This window comes from Sardina pilchardus, chromosome 3, assembly GCF_963854185.1.
Source record: "Sardina pilchardus chromosome 3, fSarPil1.1, whole genome shotgun sequence".
In the NCBI taxonomy this organism is placed as follows: domain Eukaryota; kingdom Metazoa; phylum Chordata; class Actinopteri; order Clupeiformes; family Clupeidae; genus Sardina; species Sardina pilchardus.
In genome coordinates, this window is record NC_084996.1 from 10258733 (window position 1) to 10278310 (window position 19578).

Sequence of the window (19578 nt, forward strand, 5' to 3'; positions counted from 1 at the left end):
TGCCCTTCTCATTAAAAAAAATAAAGAAAAAACACCAAAACTAGACACTCTGAACGATACAGATTTTTCATTAAGATCTGTCATAATTCGTCTGTCAGGGCTCTGACATGAGGGAAAAGTCAATGTGTTGGTTTTTATAAGAATGACACAAGCCAATGGCTATTATCGAAGCTGCTGGGATATTTTTTATAACATAAAGAAATGTAGACATGTGCACAAATGTGGAGTAGGGTGAAACTACTTAGCAAAACATTTTACATTTGTAGAAAGGAGGGTTTTTTGAGTGTAAAACGGATTTCTACGCAACAGCGGAATTGAAGTTATGTTGTTTTTTCTTTCCCCAGAGCACACTGCCTCGTGCGTAATCACATCCCACATACATTCTATGTGCGGATTGCGACTCTGCACCTCGACTGGCATTAACATTTACTTTCCTCAGACGTAACCTACGAAACGCAATAAACGCCAGCGTTCACTGACATCAGTAGGGAGATAAAAGTTTTGTACCTTGGCTCGTGCATATTGTTTGTTACGCGCGCATTGTTTCCTCGTAAACAGTTTACAGAACAGCGAGTAGATTCAACACCTCCTGCTTCTCTCTGGGGCGTCTCCTTTCATATGCGTTACCTGGTTACAGCCTAGCGATGGCGTAGAGCGATGTAATGTTGAGCCAAGGACTTCCCGTGCCATACGGTTTGCGGTGGCACATTGCAAACGAGTTGTACTGAGGCAATGTAAGTCGGGCTCCGAGTCCAAATGACTGAAGAACATATGTCCAGCTGAGTGAGGCAGTAGCAATTGATTTAGGTTTTGTTGAAAGCTGTACAGATTTTAACTGTCAAGTAAAGAATTGCATGGCGCTCGCATTCCGAACGTTGTCCACTTTTTCATAATTCTTTGGATATCTTCAAAGCACATTTCCAAGATCTGCTTTTCAGTAACAGTTCCAGGTAAGATACGTTTCAATATTGTCTTATTTATGCACGAAAACCTGAGTACTGGAGTAGCCTTTTCCCACTGTCAAACCTATAGTCTTCATTTTACAACGAAATAGGATACATTCCACATATGTGTATATCTGTGACCATGGGTGACTTGCTTAAAGTAGGATACTTTTTTGGATTTAAAATAGGACACTTTATCTGCTTGATGTGGATCCCACCACAGTAACTGAGTCTCAGAGAGTGAGTCCCTCAATCAGGAGTGGAAGTGAAGTGCTGGTCAAGTGTGATTTAAACACAGGCCAGCAAACCACTCTGTGCAGCCAGTGTGAAATGAAGAGGCACAGTGTGGAGGTACATGTGTTAAACTGTGTAATTCATGGACAGTCACAAACAGACTATTTCTAGAATGTTTTGCATGCAAGTTATGATCCACATTCACGTTCACAGATATTTCATATTAATGGCATATATTCCAACATCAACATGTTGAGAAAGCTGATCCTGGACAAGTGTGCATCATTCTTTTTTTATATGAAGGCATCTACTACTTTAGTCTTACTCTTCAGTGTCAGTCATGTCTTTTATGCGTGCATATCTTGGAGACAGCATCCTTCAGTCCTCTGACACTGAGTATGCATTCTCTCATGTTTTAGAAGTAGAAACACAGCGGAAAAAGATACGCAGCCACAGAAGCGAGGGGTCAATAGAGAAAGGGAGAGAGAAAGAGAAGAGGGGAGGAAAGAGAGAGAGAGAGCTCATGAATACATTAGCGTTGGTTTGTGCCCTCAGCACTGCGGGGTGAGGTTCGGTGGGGAGGGTTCGGGGGGGGACGGTAGAGGAGGGATGATTAAAAACAGGACCCCGGTGTGGCTATCCGCCCACGCTAATTAGCAGCTCCTTGGGATCTATGGCTTCCTTCCTTCAGATGGCCACCCACTCGGCCAGTCCTGAGCATGCAGGTTCACCTGAAGCGCACTCATTCACAACCTTAATAGGCAGAGAGAGTGTGCGCGCGCGGCTCCTCTCCACTGTTTTTGCTCGTCTGTCTTGTGAATTACTGCAAGAGAACATCCCCCAACCCCGTAGTCTAATCGCATTGTGGGTGAGATCATGCCTTGTTATATGCACATCTGTGAGGGCCTGTCCACATGAAGGATAAGAACACTCAATCTTACACCAACAAGAAATCATATAATATACATCTCTGGTAAAAGTCAATGTTAAGTATGTACATGTGTATTAGTGTGTGTGTGTGTGGGGGGGGGGGGGGGGGGGGGGGAGGCATGGGGGGGTCATATGAGGTTGGACTTGAACATATAGAAATGTAAATGTGTGTGTATGTACACCCACAACTCCGAGTCTGTAGAATTCCATAGGTGCCCTCCCCCAGGGTTCTCACATCATGGGCGAATAATGTAGCGTGACTTGGGCACCCACGACCACATATGCTCCTCACACCTTCACAGGCCTTTCACAGCTTTCTCACCAGAAGAATAGCTTGCTTCTACTCCCACGGCTTTGCCACCTGTCACCTCCTATGCACGTTTTGTGTATAATATGCTGTCCAAAAGCGTTCCAGCTGTCAACACCCTGCATTTAGCTCACCCAGAAAGTCTTCGCGCAAAAAAAAACATGTCAAGTTTTTTTCTTCCGATTGCTCTTCAGAAGAGATAACAAGCATATGATATCACACTGATTATTTGTTTCTTCGTTAAAAAAAAACCCAAACAAACAAAAAACAGAAGAAATTCAGAAATGCATGCTTCAGCAGCATGTCTATAACATTAACATTGCGCTGATTGTCTGTTTGTTTTAAACAAGCTGGTTAATTGGCAGTTCCAGAAGTGGAACTCCGATAAGGACACAGACAACAGAGCAGCAGAGCAGCAGACCCTAAGAGTGTCTAAAGACCGAGGCATCAAACAGCCACTCTTGTTTTCCACTCGTTTCAGCTGCACCTAAGAATGTTTGAAGATGCTGAGGAGAGATGAGAGACAGAGCCGAATGCAAGGGGGGGGAGAGAGACTGGAGATACTGAAGTGAGAACCAGAGAGGCAGAAAATAAGGTTTCACGTTTATCTCCTCTGATGTATGTGTGTGTTTTTTTCATGGTCACCGTCTCTACGCTGTCTCTCGCGGCATCTTTACAGTCACTTTGAAATGGGCGAGAGCAGACGAGGAGAGCGGTGGAGTGGTGTGTGTGTGTGTATGTGTGTGTGTGTGTGTGTTTGGGGGTGCAGAAAGAGAATGAGAAAGCCGAGAGATGAAGCCCGATATCATGTGGGGAAGGTGGCCCGAGCCAAAAGCACTCCAGAGATAATGTGGAGATGCATTAGAGACGTGTGCGCTTTATCGAGGCGCAGATTTGGAGGGGGCCCCGTTCTCACCAGAGGCAGGTTTAATTTTGTTCCCGTCTCTCCCAAGACAGAATGTTATTTTACTTTGAAGCTTCGGGCGTTGCTGATTGAATAACAATCAAAATGAATACCCCAGAACCAGATATTCATATTGCGATGTGCAAGGTCACCTCGTTCATCATTTTTTATTCATTGTCTCTCGATACTCTAATAAGCCCATGGAGGGGTAAATCATTTATTGAGCATTATCTTGTGCAAAGGATTCTTACACTGTGTACATATGTACTGTACATTTAGTACCCTTGACCCCAAGTGCATGTTGGAAATTGAAACATGTTTGCATAAACTCACTCCAAGTTCTCGCTAAAGACGTATGATGCTGTGAAACTGGTGGGTAGATCAACAATACCGCCCTTGAAATGCCTCCAACAATGACTGCTTGTCGCCGACCAGAGAAGGGATCTCTGCATGAGACATAAGTATGCCATCTAGAATTATACACAACTTGCGTCACGGCTCTGAGAGATTTGGTGGCATTTTACACAGCAACGCCAGTGTTTTTCAAGACACACAAGCATGCGAGAGTGCCAGAACAGTGTGGTGTGTGGACTCCCATGTTCTAATTAGTAGAGGCTTATAATGGAGGGGAGAATATAATTGTAGCATTTCCCCTGGAAATTAGAAAGTCTAATGACAACCGAGCACTAACATTTTAGCAACAGTTCTCACAGATGCGAGACCTAATGCAAAAATGGTGTTCGAGAGTGAACCTGCTCACAGAGAGAGGGAGAGAAAGGGGTTTACAGAGAGAATTGCTATGAGCGCTAAATGCTGATAAGTTCTTCAAACAGCAGTCAGGCAAGTGCCACTCCCCCCATACTGGAATGACCTTGTGCGCCTTGCGTCACGTCTTTTGGTTTCAGTCACTCATTCTTCTATTCTTTTTCTTTTTCTTTCTTTCTTTCTCTCTTTTTTGTTGTCCTCAAACATTTCACTGTTGCCTCTAACGAGAGTGGATCCCTAACTCCTGCCAAGCCGCTGTCATCCTCAGTATAGCGGCGGTGCTCAGGTGACAGACTGTGTGTGAGTGCCAGTGTGCCGCTATCACAGAAGTCTGGGACAGAGGCAGTGGCACAGGCAGCTGCCACGGCACCCTGAGTGTGATACGACAGAGTAATTACTGACAAATCACGCTTTTCTCTCGAGGAGCTGTTTCATTTTTATGTGTGGTGGAAAAACTGTCTATTCCCAGTAAGGGTGGCAAGTATAGGTGTGTGTGTGTGTGTGTGTGTGTGTGTGTGTGTGTGTGTGTGTGTGTGTGTGTGTGTGTGTGTGTGTGTGTGTGTGTGTGTGTGTGTGTGTGTGTGTGTGTGTGTGTGTGTATGTGGGTGTGTGTGTGTGTGTGTGTGTGAGAGAGAGAGAGAGTGTACTATGTTTTGCATGTCTGTACATACAGGTCAGTGCATATCATCTGTGTGTGTGTGTGTGTGTGTGTGTGTGTGTGTGTATGTGCAAGACAGGAAATACATGCATGTGTGTGTGTGTGTGTGTGTGTGCATGCGGTATGTGTGTGCCTTCACAAGTTCAAAAGCTTTGTGGTGTACCGAGTAGAGCTGCCAGCCCGTTGATCCCAGTGAGTGAGGGCCTTTTGAGTGACAGCTACCCCCCCCCCCCACACACACACACACACACACCCCTCACACACACACACACACACACACACACACATTGCTATTACTGAGTCGTCTCCCTTGTCTGCTCCACTTCTGGCAGCTGGGGGATTCATCCTGCCTCAACTCCACAATCACTTCAGGAGAGCGCTGGTGCAAGCAGTAGCCAGTAGCCTCCATTCCTATGGGTGGGTGCAAGTGCTTCAGGAGCACAGGAGGATTCAGAGCCCCGCTCCAAATATCTCTCCCACTGACTTCCTGTCCCTCAATACTGCCTTGTCTCCATACATGAAGTCTATACTCTAGAATCACTTCTGCTGCACTGGACTTTAGAGCTGCAACATTTAATTTAGTTGATAAATGATTAATCAATGAATTGACACATTTGAAATGAACTTGTAAATTGATCAACCATTATAGCAGCAGATGGTGCTGACTAGTTTGGGCCATTTTACCTCTGAATTCTCTGCTTGTACTGTAGCTTCGTAAAACTGTACTCTATGACAGAAAATGAAATATCTTTCATTTTTTTGTGGACAAAATAAGGCATTTGAGGAGAAAGCTTAGTTTTGGGGAATAATGATCACATTTTTGTTCACTGATTTTCTGACATTTATCAATCACACAATTCATTGATTAATCTATAAAATACATTAATTAGACAGATGAATTAGACAGATTAATCAACTATGTAAATAATTGTTAGCCGGAGCCCTATTGAACCAACAGCCTCTCAGAATAAATGTCGAGCATTGACCCAGCTTGTGTGTGGCTGGCTACAGCGCTTGATGGACCAGATTTCATTAGGGCGAGCCACACGTGCAAACAAAGAGGGTCGGTCAGTGACTTTGCCTAGATTTATTGCCCCCTGCTGCGTCCCAAACTGTTGGACGGAAAAATATCCAATTAGTTGATTGTGCCCTCTGGGAAACTGGCAGACATTTATCAGTCAGAGAGGGGGGAGCAAACTTCTATCTGTGCCTCTGTATCAGCGAGCACAAAGGCTCGGAATTACCAAGAATCGCTCTTGTTTTTTTTTTTTCCTCTGCTTACTTTGGATGGAGCTCATGTACTGTATGCTCAGTGCTGCTATTTATAGTCCTACGGTCAGTAGAAGTCATTGCAGACGAGGGCGCCGCATCACGCTGACTAGAGAATTGCGCTCAATTTTTTGTTCAGTTTCTCTGTACTGTAGCTTACTCTTGCTCAGAGCACTCTAGGTGAGACACCCACACACCGGTCCTTTTGACACGAGAGGAGCTCTCACAATAGAGCCACGGTTTTGTTTTGACATCTGTAGTGTATATTTCACATAGTTCCTTCAAGGCATCTCGACTTGTTTTTCCTTTTTTTTTTTTTTTTTTTCAACCAACTGGCGATATTATCGCTGAGCGACTTGAATGGCGCCTTCAAAATGCCTCACTGCCAAGCCAAAATGCAGTATGAAATGGCAGTTTAAAGGGTGCGTAGGACGGATTGCGATTTTTTTTATGCAAGTTTGTATTCACATCTTGTTCACGTCCCGAGCAGATCTGAATATGTGCACTTGACATTGCCAGGTGTGTAATGACAGTTCTGTCAGGCAGTTCCTGCACACCTGGTTAATGGATTGTGTGAGATATTTCAATCAGGACCACTCTCGTCTCGTATAATAATAATTCTAGAGGAGTAGGCTGGCAATTATGTTTGGCTGAATGGCTTAGTACAGGGGGCTTCTTGTCATGCTAGTATAGTAGGTATAGTTAAGTGTTGCTCTGGAGCTCTTGATGGGTGATGTGGAGTGAGCGGATGAAAGGGAACGGCAGGACAGACCCTCCTTCCTTTTATCATGCAACTTCAGTTGGTGTTGGTCAAGCTGATGGCTGATAGGTGGCTAGACCATGTGGTCTGTCTGAATTAAAATGCTACCCTCGATTTCAGTACCAACTCCAGCCCAACATTGTTTCTCTATCTAGCCAGATAACCATTTATTGACATTCATGGCTCAGCCCATTAACTTCAATACAAAAGTGAAATGAATTGCACACACAAGATTAAAAACAACTGTGTTTGGTTGAATGAGAGCTGAAGGAAGTTTCCAAGTCCAATAGAGGTGCTCTGAAAAGTGTTTGTTGTTTGACAGGAGGTGAATAGATTATCTTTGAAGGTCACATCTGAAAAAGCGCTTTACTGTATGTCATTATCCATGTTTGTTTGTGTGTGTGTGTGTGTGTGTGTGTGTGTGTGTGTGTGTGTGTGTGTGTGTGTGTGTGTGTGTGTGTGTGTGTGTGTGTGTGTGTGTGTGCGTGCGTGCGTGCGTGTGCATGCACGCGCGCTTGCAGATGATTTCAGGAAGGAATGCTTTTGGCTTTTACATCATTGACAACAGCAAGGTTACTGCAACGGCCAGGTTCAGCAGAAGGCTGAGAACAATCATTTTCATGATAAAGTCGCAGAGCATGTGTGTGTATGTGTGTGTGTGACAGATATAGAGAGAGAGGGTGTGTGTGTGTGGGAGGGTAGGGGGACATTTTACAGCCATTTCTTTTCACGACAGGAACAGGATACTCCCACCTAGCCACCCATTGTTCCAGCTGAGAATGCCGTGATTTGGCTCGTCTTATTTCACTGATAAGCCACCTCAGACGCACCAGACATTTCTTCTCTCCGATCTATGTCTCTTTCTTTTTTTGGTGGAAAAGTGTTCTATAATTACAGCACATCCCCCGCCCAGCCCCCAGGGTATTGTGAAAGGTGAACTGAAATCAAGATGAGACGTACTGTACCGCTGCTTCACGGCTCCCGTTTTAAACTTAAGGATGGGATCTCATGAAGTTCGGACAAGAAAAGGCTGCAGGCATTACACAAACACTGTTTACCAAAGAGAGGAAATTGGCGAGTTCTTTTGAAAGGAGAGTGACTTACACAGCGCATGATTGCTGCTCCTCCACCACGGCTGCAATAATAGAGTGGGCCGCAGAGATGCATTATGATCCTTGGACGTGATCATGATAATCTCATGTTCACTGTGAGGGATAAAAACAACATTCAGAGAGGGAACGAGGGAGCGAGAGATGGAGGGAGGGAGCGAGGGATGGAGGGTGCGAGGGAGGGTTAACAGGTATGCATGCCCTTTCCTCTGACATTTCCACTAATCAGCTGAGCTGCATTTGAAACCTACCGAGCAGATCTTGAGCCATGATGGAGCTGTTCTCGCTTCAGCTCCAACATGGGCAAAGACAGTCTTCTGACTAAGAGGTTGTGTAACACTCCGAGGAGGTCCACCACCCCGTAATGAATAATACAACCGTGTCACTCTCTCGGAGTTGAGTCAAAGATTGAGCGGCAACAAGAGATGTATGAGGGGGCGCGGGGAACTAGACTGTTGACAAGAGACGATGTTTTTAGAGTCCTCTTTTCCAGACACAAATGGGACAAATGAGCGCAGAGCAGGTCGTGAGGGAGGGATGACTTTTTGAAGACGAGAGGAGGTAGGAGAGGATGGAAGGAGACAGAGAGAGAGAGAGAGAGGAAGAGAGAGAGATAGACAGAGGGTGAGGAGGATCTGTCAGAATGACAGCCAGGGCCGGCGGGCTCCTCTTCCTAATCAAAGAGCGTCAAAGAGTCAAGCTGGCATCAAAGGGTGGCGCCATATCAAATGGCACCCGAGAGCTGAGGAGAGAAAGAGAGACAGACTGCTTGCCGAGAGAGAGAGAGAGAGAGAGAGAGAGAGAGAGAGAGATGCTCCGGGTGGCAGGTGGCACACCGGGAGCCGCTAGCGCCTGATTGGCCGATCAGTCATGTGATCTGCAGGCGGTGTTGGCAGAGCCTCCTGGTGCCGTTTGTCAACAAGCACACCGGAGAGCCAGCAGTGTTGTCTCAGCCTGCCGCGGGCCTGCTGCTGTGGGAATATTGACTTGATGTTATTTACAATAGAGGTCGGATGGAGGCGGCGAGGGGTGGCCTCGGAATGTGATTCCCGGTGCGTGACTCGTGGGAGGTGTTTGCCGGTTGTGTGTGTACCGTACCTGTCAACTCTGGTGGAGTCTGGTGGCAGAGTTGAGTGGGACAGTGTGTCTGTAGACTGGCACTTCTCGCATTAAGTGTCGTTCGGCTCTGCCATACTGCCTTTAGGTGCCAAGTGTGATTGCGCAAACAAGTTGCATCATCAATCATATCTGTTTTGTATTCCGTCCGTTCGGTTTACGAGAGGCCTCAGCCCGTGTGTGTGCTCTGTGCGCCCGCTCAGTGGGAAGTCTGAACTTCACTTAAATTATTTTGTGCTGCTGGATGAGAGGCTCGTGTTGGAAAGACTGACAACGCTGCCTGCGGATGCGCATCGACTTCTCTGTAGTTTCCAAGATTGTCGTGAAGGGTGTGTGTGTGTGTTGTTGTGTGTGTATGTGTATGTGTGTGTGTGTGTACAGTATGTGTGTGTGTGTGTGTGTGTGTGTGTGTGTGTGTGTGTGTGTGTATGTGTGTGTGTGTGTTGTGTGTGTATGTGTATGTGTATGTGTGTGTACAGTATGTGTGTGTGTGTGTGTGCGTGTGTGTGGGTGTGTGTGTGTGTGTGTGTGCAGGGGGGCCGGATTGGATTCTTCTTTTTCTCTCTCAGAGGCACAATCATCTCCACGCCGCCACATGCCACAGGGCCGCTGTCTCCCGACTTAATGAGTGCTCCTCTGCAGCTCGATGGACGACTCCCCTGAGTGCCGCCCCGAGACAGAGGCTGATCAACAGCAGCGGCAGCAGCAGGAGAAGTGCCACAGTCATTTGTATGCCAGGGGACCGCTGCTCCCTCCACCTCCACCTCCTCCTCCTCCTCCTCCTCCCCCTCTCCTCTCCTCCCCCTCTCCTCCCCCTCCCCCCTTCCTCCTGTCCTCCTGTCCTCCACACAAATTGAAATGTTGTTCTGAGTGCCGCATCTGTGAGGCTTGTTAAGATAAGGCATTCATCCGGCTGGGCCTTAGGCGAGCCTTAGGAAGGACGCGAGCCTGAATGGAGCTTGCTGGCTTGTGAATTCCAGGAGATTGTGCCGCCGCGCTGCGCACGGCACGACCACGCCGCCAGTCTGGGATGTGTACTTATTTAACCAGTGCCATTTACATGCCATACTTTTGTGAGGTATTTCAAAGCCGTGAGTGATATAACGATACGTGTGTGACGTGTGTTCTCTTCATAAGGTGTGTGGCATTGGATTTCACAGAGCAATGGTTATTGAATTTCCTCAGTCAGTCACAATGCAGGATTTTTAGAAAGGAGCTGTTTCTCAAGAAAAATCAGTTGAGCGTTGAGGCATGTTTTTAAGCTTCTGGGTTTTTTTTTTCTTATTCTGTTAAAACTGAATGGAGAAAAGAAACATCCATTTTTTTATGCTGGAAAACGTCTGGAAAATCAACTTATTATCTTCTTGTTTGCTTTTTGTTCACAGCTGATTTGTCCTGACAAATGAAATCCTTTCTGTCTAATGGAGACGAGTTCAGGTCATTTGTTGGATTGTGACTCTGAGTCATGCAAGTGGAAGCAAAGAGAGAGACTGGCAAGAGATCATGTTTGCGTGGAATCCTGTCATAACCCCTTTTATCTATCTAAAAAAGGGGTTCTTGGGGGTGCTATATAGAACCATGCAGGTTTTAAAGATCCCCTAGGGGTTCCTTTGATGAACCCTTCAGAATAGTTTAAAGAACCATTTAGGGGTGCCATATAAACGAACATGCAATAGAACCATACACAGCACCTTTTTTTCCTAAGAATTGAATCAATTTGGTGTAAATGTAGGCTTATATACCGTAACAGCTTCATATTTTGTTTTACTATGATCAGTGAATGGGGAACTGATTACATAGCAAGACAGATATTTTGCATGTTGAGAGATTGCATATATGGCAGTGTTATTCATGGTCAGTGTACATAAAAAAGACATTGTAATCGTGTGTGTGTGGGTGTGTGTGGGTGTGTGTGTGTGTGTGTGTGTGTGTGTGTGTGCACTGTTTGTAAGAATGTGTTTGTTGACTACAGATATGTCCATTGATCAGTCAGTGTGCATTTCTCATTGTGTACTCATCACTGTTAATGAATCACACACCACAACAGAACAGCAGCAAATAGCTCAGCCCATTCAGACCGCCAAGGGCTTTCCGATGTTCAGAGATTCAGATAATGAAAATTGCCATCACCATCTTACACTTTGATGTGAGCTTAAGATTCACCTGAGCATCAAAGCATACAAACGTGATGAGAGCAGATGAAAGCACCCATATGCTCTTTCAAGCTTCGTGCCCTAATTTGAACCAGCTTCTTGAAGTCCAAAATTGGTCAGTTCACAGTGATTAGGCCTTTAGGTTTGACCTAGCCAGTGTCTGTCAGGGTCAGCTCCAGCCGAATCAAAATGACGCTACTTCGGAGAGAGGGTTGGTCGGCCACACAGATTTTTTTTCACTTTTGACATTGTGATGTGCTTCTCTTTTGTCCTGCGTTTTCGCTCTAAGTCTTCATCTCAAGTTATATCTATTGACAAATAATCTCTGTAGACTCAACAGATATTGTATAATACATGCCATATCTGAATTCTGTACACATGTTCACAAGACTAGAATGATAGTATCTGAACCGCACACCAATCTCGGCATGTCGCTGAACATAATCGCAATATGTTGTGACATTTTTATAACAGCACTGTTATATTCTGTTTGAGGACAGTTAAGTGAAGCACAGTAATTATTCAGCCTAATGTAGACCAATTTTCCTGGCTCCATCACACTTCCTTGTGTTACAGGAGTTCAACACTAGGGTCCACTTATTGAGCTTTCATAATGAACTTGTTTTAGGATCATTCTCAAATAGATGTTCTTATGAAAGACAGATAAAGACACTTGCAAGTCTGGCCACATACTCTGGAAGAGAACACGCTAACAAAATGAAGAACAGTTTCTCACAGCACTGCCTTACCAGCAGTATAAAAGACTCCTGGGTCATTCCGTGTCAAATCACCCAGTGCCGGAAAGTGACCCTCTCCGAAAAAATCTGAAATAAATCACAGGTGTTTGTAGACTAGACCTATGCACAAATCTGAAATAGTATACCTGGATCACTAATGGTTTAAAATCTACAGCCCTTTGAAGCTTCAAGTCATTTTAAGCATTGTGGTGAACAATCCTTTTTGGTCAACTTGCAACGTTATTGGTTCTTTTGGTATTTCACACACATCAGTGAAACTATGTGAATGGAAGCACATTTTCCTGTTGAATTAAGAAATCTAATCAGATGAGACGTGTCTTGTGTAATTTCCCCTCTGCAAAGCTCTGAAAATGGCTATAAATTCATTATGTGAAAAGACATCATCACTTTTGAAGGCTTCTCATTCGAAAGGTATGTGCCACAAATTTCATCAGGTTTTTTTCCCACTCATATATGGACTATAAGGTCATGTCCATGCATCAACTTTGGTTGTAATCGTTGTCATATTGTCAGAGCATTTTGTTTTAATTGGGCTTGATTTTCAAAAAGCCCATTTTCGTCCTATCATTTCACCATGTGGACAGTTAACAGGATTTTTTTTAATTTTACCATATCACATTCTGTATGTGAGGATCATCTGTCCAAAATTTGGGCTTGTTGCTGAGTTTCTTTATTGGAGATATGATTTTTGGAAAATATTCTCTATAAATCCACTGAACTTGCATTGGATCTGCAGTACTACTTTGCACCACATGGGATGCTCTTTTAATACAATGGAAGTCAATGGAAGAGTAAGAGATTCACTTGTTTGCTGCACATATCCAATCTAAACACACATTTTATGGTTCATAGTTGAATTGCTCCAAGTAATGATTGCAACATGAACAACATACTACTCATAAATAAATCTTATTTAGCTAAATAAACTGATCAAGCTAAATATACACACATAAGACTGACTGATCATACATGCAGCAAGAAGATTTAGCTTGCCATCTTTGTAACAGTTTTCTACACCACCATAGAAGTTGGAAAATGAAAGTCATGAACATATTCAAGAAAAAAGGGGTTTCAAGAATTCAGTGCATTATCAGATGCAGAAAAAGCGTCAGATGCAGTTTAGAGCAGATATTTCACTTGATGAAGATGACCATGCATGTTTCCATCACATAAAAGTTTTAATCAAAAGGTATGAGGGCTCAAAACGCTATTGCCTGGATCCAAGACGCATTCATGAAAAGGAGATAACTCATCAAGTATCTTGTATGTATGATGACCAGTCAGTCTTATGTGTGTATAATTTGCTTGATCCGCTTATTTTCTCTAAATAAGATTTATTTATGAGTAGTATGTTGTTCATGTTGCAATAATTACTTGGAGAAATTCAACTATGAACCATAAAATGTGTGTTTAGATTGGATATGTGCAGCAAACAAGTGAATCTCTTACTCTTCCATTGACTTCCATTGTATTAAAAGAGCACCCCATGTGGTGCAAAGTGGTACTGCAGATCCAATGCAAGTTCAGTGGATTTATAGAGAATATTTTCCAAAAATCATATCTCCAATAAAGAAACTCAGCAACAAGCCCACATTTTGGACAGATGATCCTCACATACAGAATGTGATATGGTAAAATTAAAAAAAATCCTGTTAACTGTCCACATGGTGAAATGATAGGACGAAAATGGGCTTTTTGAAAATCAAGCCCAATTAAAACAAAATGCTCTGACAATATGACAACGATTACAACCAAAGTTGATGCATGGACATGACCTTATAGTCCATATATGAGTGGGAAAAAAACCTGATGAAATTTGTGGCACATACCTTTCGAATGAGAAGCCTTCAAAGGTGATGATGTCTTTTCACATAATGAATTTATAGCCATTTTCAGAGCTTTGCAGAGGGGAAATTACACAAGACACGTCTCATCTGATTAGATTTCTTAATTCAACAGGAAAATGTGCTTCCATTCACATAGTTTCACTGATGTGTGTGAAATACCAAAAGAACCAATAACGTTGCAAGTTGACCAAAAAGGATTGTTCACCACAATGCTTAAAATGACTTGAAGCTTCAAAGGGCTGCAGTTTTTAAACCATTAGTGATCCAGACATACTATTTAAGATTTGTGCATAGGTCTAGGCTACAAACACCTGTGATTTATTTCAGATTTTTTTGGAGAGGGTCACTTTCCAAATTGGCTGAAATTGGGTGATTTGACACGGAATGACCCTCCTGTTAACAAGCTTTTATCAGGCTTAATTGGGCTAGAATTTAAAAGGTTTTGAATGCTTTCTGGGATGTTAGCTTGGCCATTTACAAAATTCTTAACTGCTAATTTAGATCAATTCAGTGCACAGATGTCACCCTCAGCTAAATGTGTTGTTTTAGATATTGCACAGTCAATGTATGAAGCTTTACATCTTCTTCAGACAACTTCTAAAATCAGCTGGTGGGGGCGTGTTTCAGACAATTGATATTGCCTCATCTAAGCATGCTTACAGTGACGCACACAAAGTAATTACTGCCAACATTGCTAACATTTTTAACATCCAAGCTAAAATATCTTGAGCAGTCAGATGTGGAAAGTGATCATTATAAAAAGCATCAACAGGCTTGATTGTTTTATTCATGGTACTTATCACACATTTTACAGTTTTATTGTTATCCTTTAGATATCATTGGTAATCAAAAGCCATGAACGTATAATGTTCTTTTGAGATTTTTTTTTTTGGAACTGTTCAAATGTTTTCAGCTTGTTCCTACATTGTGTTGGCAATAGACCCAATCCCAAGTGTCTACCATCTGGACAATATTTATTCTTTTCTTCAATATTTCTTAATATGTTCCCTGGCACACATGTGTGTGTGTGTGTGTGTGTGTGTGTGTGTGTGTGTGTGTGTGTGTGTGTGTGTGTGTGTGTGTGTGTGTGTGTGTGTGTGTGTTGTGTAATATACAGAAAGAAAGAGGTTTGCTTGTCTTTAGTCACACATACAAGAAATCTGTGTGTGTGTGTGTGTGTGTGTGTGTGTGTGTGTGTGTGTATTGGTGCATGTATGGGTAGGGGAGAAAGGGAGAGAGGCAGGTGTAAGTGTTCCAGGAGGTCAAACACAGACACGTCAGCACTTTGTTTGCGGAGCTGTGTTTCATACATCAGTAGACCCCAGATCACTTGGGTCTGTCGTTCACTCTCTCTCTCTTTCTCTCTTACACGCACAATGTATGCACGCACTCACATACACACACACACACACACACACACACACACACACACACACACACAACCTGCCACGCTTGCGTTACATGTGCACTTAATTAACACACTGACACAAAACGCTTGTGCCTCCCCACACACCCCGGGTGCAGATAAAATATCAATTATCAGCACCAGCTGTGCTGTGCTGTCTGTGTGTGGGAACATGCGCTGTTGATTTTATCTGAGTTGTCAATAGCCACTGTGGCTAGCCAAACACAGACTTCAGGGCAAAGTCAACCTTCTCCATCTCACTTAATTGTTTCCTGTCTGACCCACGACCACGGCCACACCATGTGTCTGTGTCTTTCTTATCCACTCCCTCTTATCAGTTAATTGTGGGGTTTTTTTTTGTTTGTTTCCATCGAACCACTTTGTCATGTGTACACTTGCCTTGCCTTGTTGTTCCTTGCCTTTGATCACTGTGTCATTTTAGCGACACTTTTTTTAATGTATTATTTCGGGGCATTTTATGGCTGCTGAAATGACAGGCTTTGACTGCTTACATTATCAGTGTTTACCTGTGACGCTACTGTAGCTGGTGCCTGAAAGCAAAACTAGCTAGTTTATATTTGGGACGGGTCCTGTTTAAAGCACTCTGTTATATGAATTATCAATTAGACCTGGTTATGCATAGCCTTCTGATTCTCCTCATTTCACCCAGTGAAATTCATATATAACTTAACTGGTATGTACAGTATAACTATATTATGTATAGCTTTTATACAGTATAGCTTGTGTATGCATATGAGTAGCTTTGTATTTATACCATTTTTCTTTTCCAATCCTCAGGACTAATGAAGTAGCCCAAGGACTGGTCATCGCCGTTGGCTTGTTAGCAAGGCACCATGGAGTTTACCTCCACGTACCCTTTCGCTGAAGCCTACTCCCAGGACAACGGCTCCTTATTTGGCCCTTACCCAGACCTGGGCCTGTTCAACGACAGCGCCAACGGCTCGTGCCTCTTCAACGTCACCGGCTGCGTCCCGGCGACCCCGCGCGACCCCATCTCCAGCATGGTCATCCCGCTCATCTACCTGGTGGTGTGCGTCATCGGCCTGGGCGGCAACACGCTGGTCATCCACATCGTGCTGCACTACTCCAAGACCGAGACGGTCACCAACATCTACATCCTGAACCTGGCCATCGCCGACGAGCTCTTCATGCTGGGCCTGCCCTTCCTGGCCGTCCAGAGCGCGCTCCACGCCTGGCCGTTCGGCTCGCTCATGTGCCGCCTGGTGATGACGGTGGACTGCATCAACCAGTTCACCAGCACCTTCTGCCTGATGGTGATGAGCATCGACCGCTACCTGGCCGTGGTGCACCCCATCCGCTCGGCCAAGTGGCGGCGGCCGCAGGTGGCCAAGGTGGTCAACGCCACCGTGTGGCTGCTCTCCTTCGCCGTGATGCTGCCGGTGCTGGTGTTCGCCGGCGTGCGCAACAACCACTGCAACATCTTCTGGCCGGAGCCGCGGGAGGTGTGGGGCACGGCCTTCATCATCTTCACCTCCACCGTGGGCTTCTTCCTGCCGCTGGTGGTCATCAGCCTGTGCTACCTGCTCATCGTGGTCAAGATCCGCAGCTCGGGCAAGAAGGTGCACGCCACGTCCACCAAGCGGCGCAAGTCCGAGCGCAAGGTGACGCGCATGGTGATCATCGTGGTGGCCGTCTTCGTGTTCTGCTGGTTCCCCTTCTACGCGCTCAACATCCTCAACGTGACGATCACCATGCCCCAGGAGCCCAAGGGCCTCTTCTACTTCCTGGTTCTGCTGGCGTACACCAACAGCTGCGCCAACCCCATCATCTACGGCTTCATGTCGGAGAACTTCAAGCGGGGCTTCCGCAAGGCGCTGTGCCGCTCGTCGCGCCGCGTGGACAACCACGACCTGGCCGACGGCGGCGGGGGCGGGCAGCGAGGCGGGCGGCAGCGGGCGGAGGAGAGCGGCGAGCCGCAGGACGAAGAGCTGCAGCAGCTGCAGCAGCAGAGGCGCCACGTGCTCATGCCCCGCGAGAGCCTGCGGCGGGTGGTGCGGCGCGGCGGAGGAGACGACGAGGACGACGACGACGACGACGAGCAGGAGGAGGTGACGGAGATGACGGAGATCTGCAAGGTCACGCAGAACGGGAACGGGAACGGGAACGTCAGCCGGCAGCAGGCCGAGAGCTCGTGCGCGCTGCTCTCCGACAAGGTGGCAGCCTCGGAGGTGCAGGAGCGTATCTCCCCCGACGGGAGGGGGGCGGCGGTGGTGGGAGACTGCCTGGGGAAAGCCCCAGGCTTCGGGCCTCCAGGGACCGTGCCGCCCTTACTTAATGGAGCTAAAAACGGAAGTGTCAAGCCGTTGCCAGAGGAACCGGTGGAGAAGAATCCTCTGCTGGAGATCAGCTATTTGTAGTGTGATATCATTGTTACTGGCTCTTACTTGAAAGAGATTCACAGTATTATTGATTTCACTCCTCAGCAGACTTGCTCAGAGCATTTTTGTTTTTCAGTGATAGCGGAACAAAACTTATCTTATTTCAAAAGGTCAGTGTTCATGTCAAGATATTTGTTGCGTGGCAGACTGATCTCTCTTGGAGGCAATTACTCACTGCCTGACCCTCGAATATACAGCATACATCCAACTGTGACCCTTTGTGACTTTACAAGACAAATGAACAGATGACGAGTACATACACATCACGCATACACAGGGAGGACAAAATGCAACCATTATGTGTACAGCGACTGCATGTGCCTTTATCTAGATTTGGCGTGGGGATGTTTAACTTATCTCTAGCTGTCAGTCTCCCATAATTGAGCATTGCGGTGTTCTCAGGTATATCGATTTTAGACCCCAGGGGTTTATTTGGTTGTCGAGATCCCAGTGTGAATCCAAAACTAAGTGCTCGTAATCGCTCTTACAGCCCACATAAGCATTTCCTCAACAAAAGATGAGCAACCAAACCAAGCATGGAAATGATCAATGCGAACCATTTTCTTAACAAAAGACTAGCCCCCCCAAAAAACACATTTTAAAGGCGGTTCTACCAAATGCCGCAGAGATGGTATGAAATCTCTCCGACACTCACGAATAAATTTGTCATCGTCATAAATTTGCCTTCTCCCTCCATTCGTGCCCGAAAGCGGTGAGAGCGAGCTCCGCGATCCTCCGCATTGCCTTTAATCAGCCTAAATGAGGTGCAGCTGCACCTTGTTGACGCACGGCGAGTGTTTACCGGTCGCCACCACTTAATGGCTGATATTTGGTACCCGGGCGGATTTTTTATGGTGGTCGAGAGCAGAGCAGGGCAGAAGGGGAGGGGAGGGGAGGGAGGTGGTTTTGCACCTGCGGCACACAAGACTATCAGGCAGCAGAGGCAGCAGCATTCATTGCTGGGGTGGCTCACCAGAGGACTTGCACACTAGTGAATAACATCTATCAGCACTTTATTAGCCACGTTTAAAAACAGCATCACTTTGCCTGCCTAGCGAGGACAGGATTTCTAAGTAGCTTCATGGGCTGAAAAAATCCCAGATCCATTTTTAAGGGATGTTTCTGGGCGGATGAAGGCGGACAGGCATTTATCCTGTGGAGTTTTTACATGGTTCATAGATGCTTTTTGTGGGGGAGGTCCTTTGGCATCTAGTGTACATATTTTTGAAAATGTGAAGAGATTTTAAGCTTATTTTGGGACCTAATGTTGTGGAATTTTACAATGGATTATAAAAACAGCTCTTGTCAGTGGAAATAGAAGATATAATTTCGATAACAATACATTTGTGGTTTAATTGTCACCCTGAGTCATCCACTGGATTTCCTGTAGAGCCAGAATAAAGTCCAGGCTGTTTGAGTGCTTTAATGTAGCTTTTTGAAGTGTCATGCACCTATACCGCCTATTTCCTGTATATAGATGTATTATTCTTATATGTAGAAATGTTCCCATAAATATGTCATTCAGCAGAGAACCTCTCATGAGTCAGCGTAGGCAGTACATGTTAAATTGCTTAGCAAGGAATCAAAAAGTCCTACTGAGAGAACACCAGAGTCTCTGAGGAGGATGGGTGTCTCGTAAGTGCCTCATTGGTCAGTAAATACATACACACGCGCACACACACACACACACACACACACACACACACACACACAAATGCACAAACACACATACACACACACACACACACAAATGCACAAACACAGTCTCAGAGTTGTGATATCCTGTCCCTGTTATTGGCACAGTTTGGAGCTAAATATGTCAGCGTAAAAGTGTTTTTTTATGAGTTCCATAAATAAGACACTAAATCATTTAATCGGTGGCGAGGGAGAATATGAATCCACCTCCAGGATTCATATCCCTCCATCCCTCTCCACCCACACACTCTCTCTCTCTTTCCTTCCCTCTCTCTCTCTCACACACGCACACACACTTACTTTC

At 45.2% G+C, this 19578-nt stretch overlaps 1 protein-coding gene across 1 annotated transcript; it reads left to right on the forward strand.

Annotated features, from left to right (window-relative positions):
* The first annotated feature begins 826 nt into the window (after positions 1–826).
* On the forward strand, positions 827–18409 carry LOC134076078 (somatostatin receptor type 5-like). Its single transcript, XM_062531080.1, has 2 exons — positions 827–950; positions 15958–18409. The coding sequence occupies exon 2, from the start codon at positions 16014–16016 to the stop codon at positions 17556–17558; it is 1545 nt and encodes a 514-aa protein (XP_062387064.1). The 5' UTR covers positions 827–950; positions 15958–16013; the 3' UTR covers positions 17559–18409.
* Positions 18410–19578: the final 1169 nt, after the last annotated feature.

What these genes read in the sequence shown, in the direction of transcription:
- LOC134076078 (XM_062531080.1), top strand. Translation starts at nt 16,014, where the DNA reads ATGGAGTTTACCTCCACGTACCCTTTCGCTGAAGCCTACTCCCAGGAC.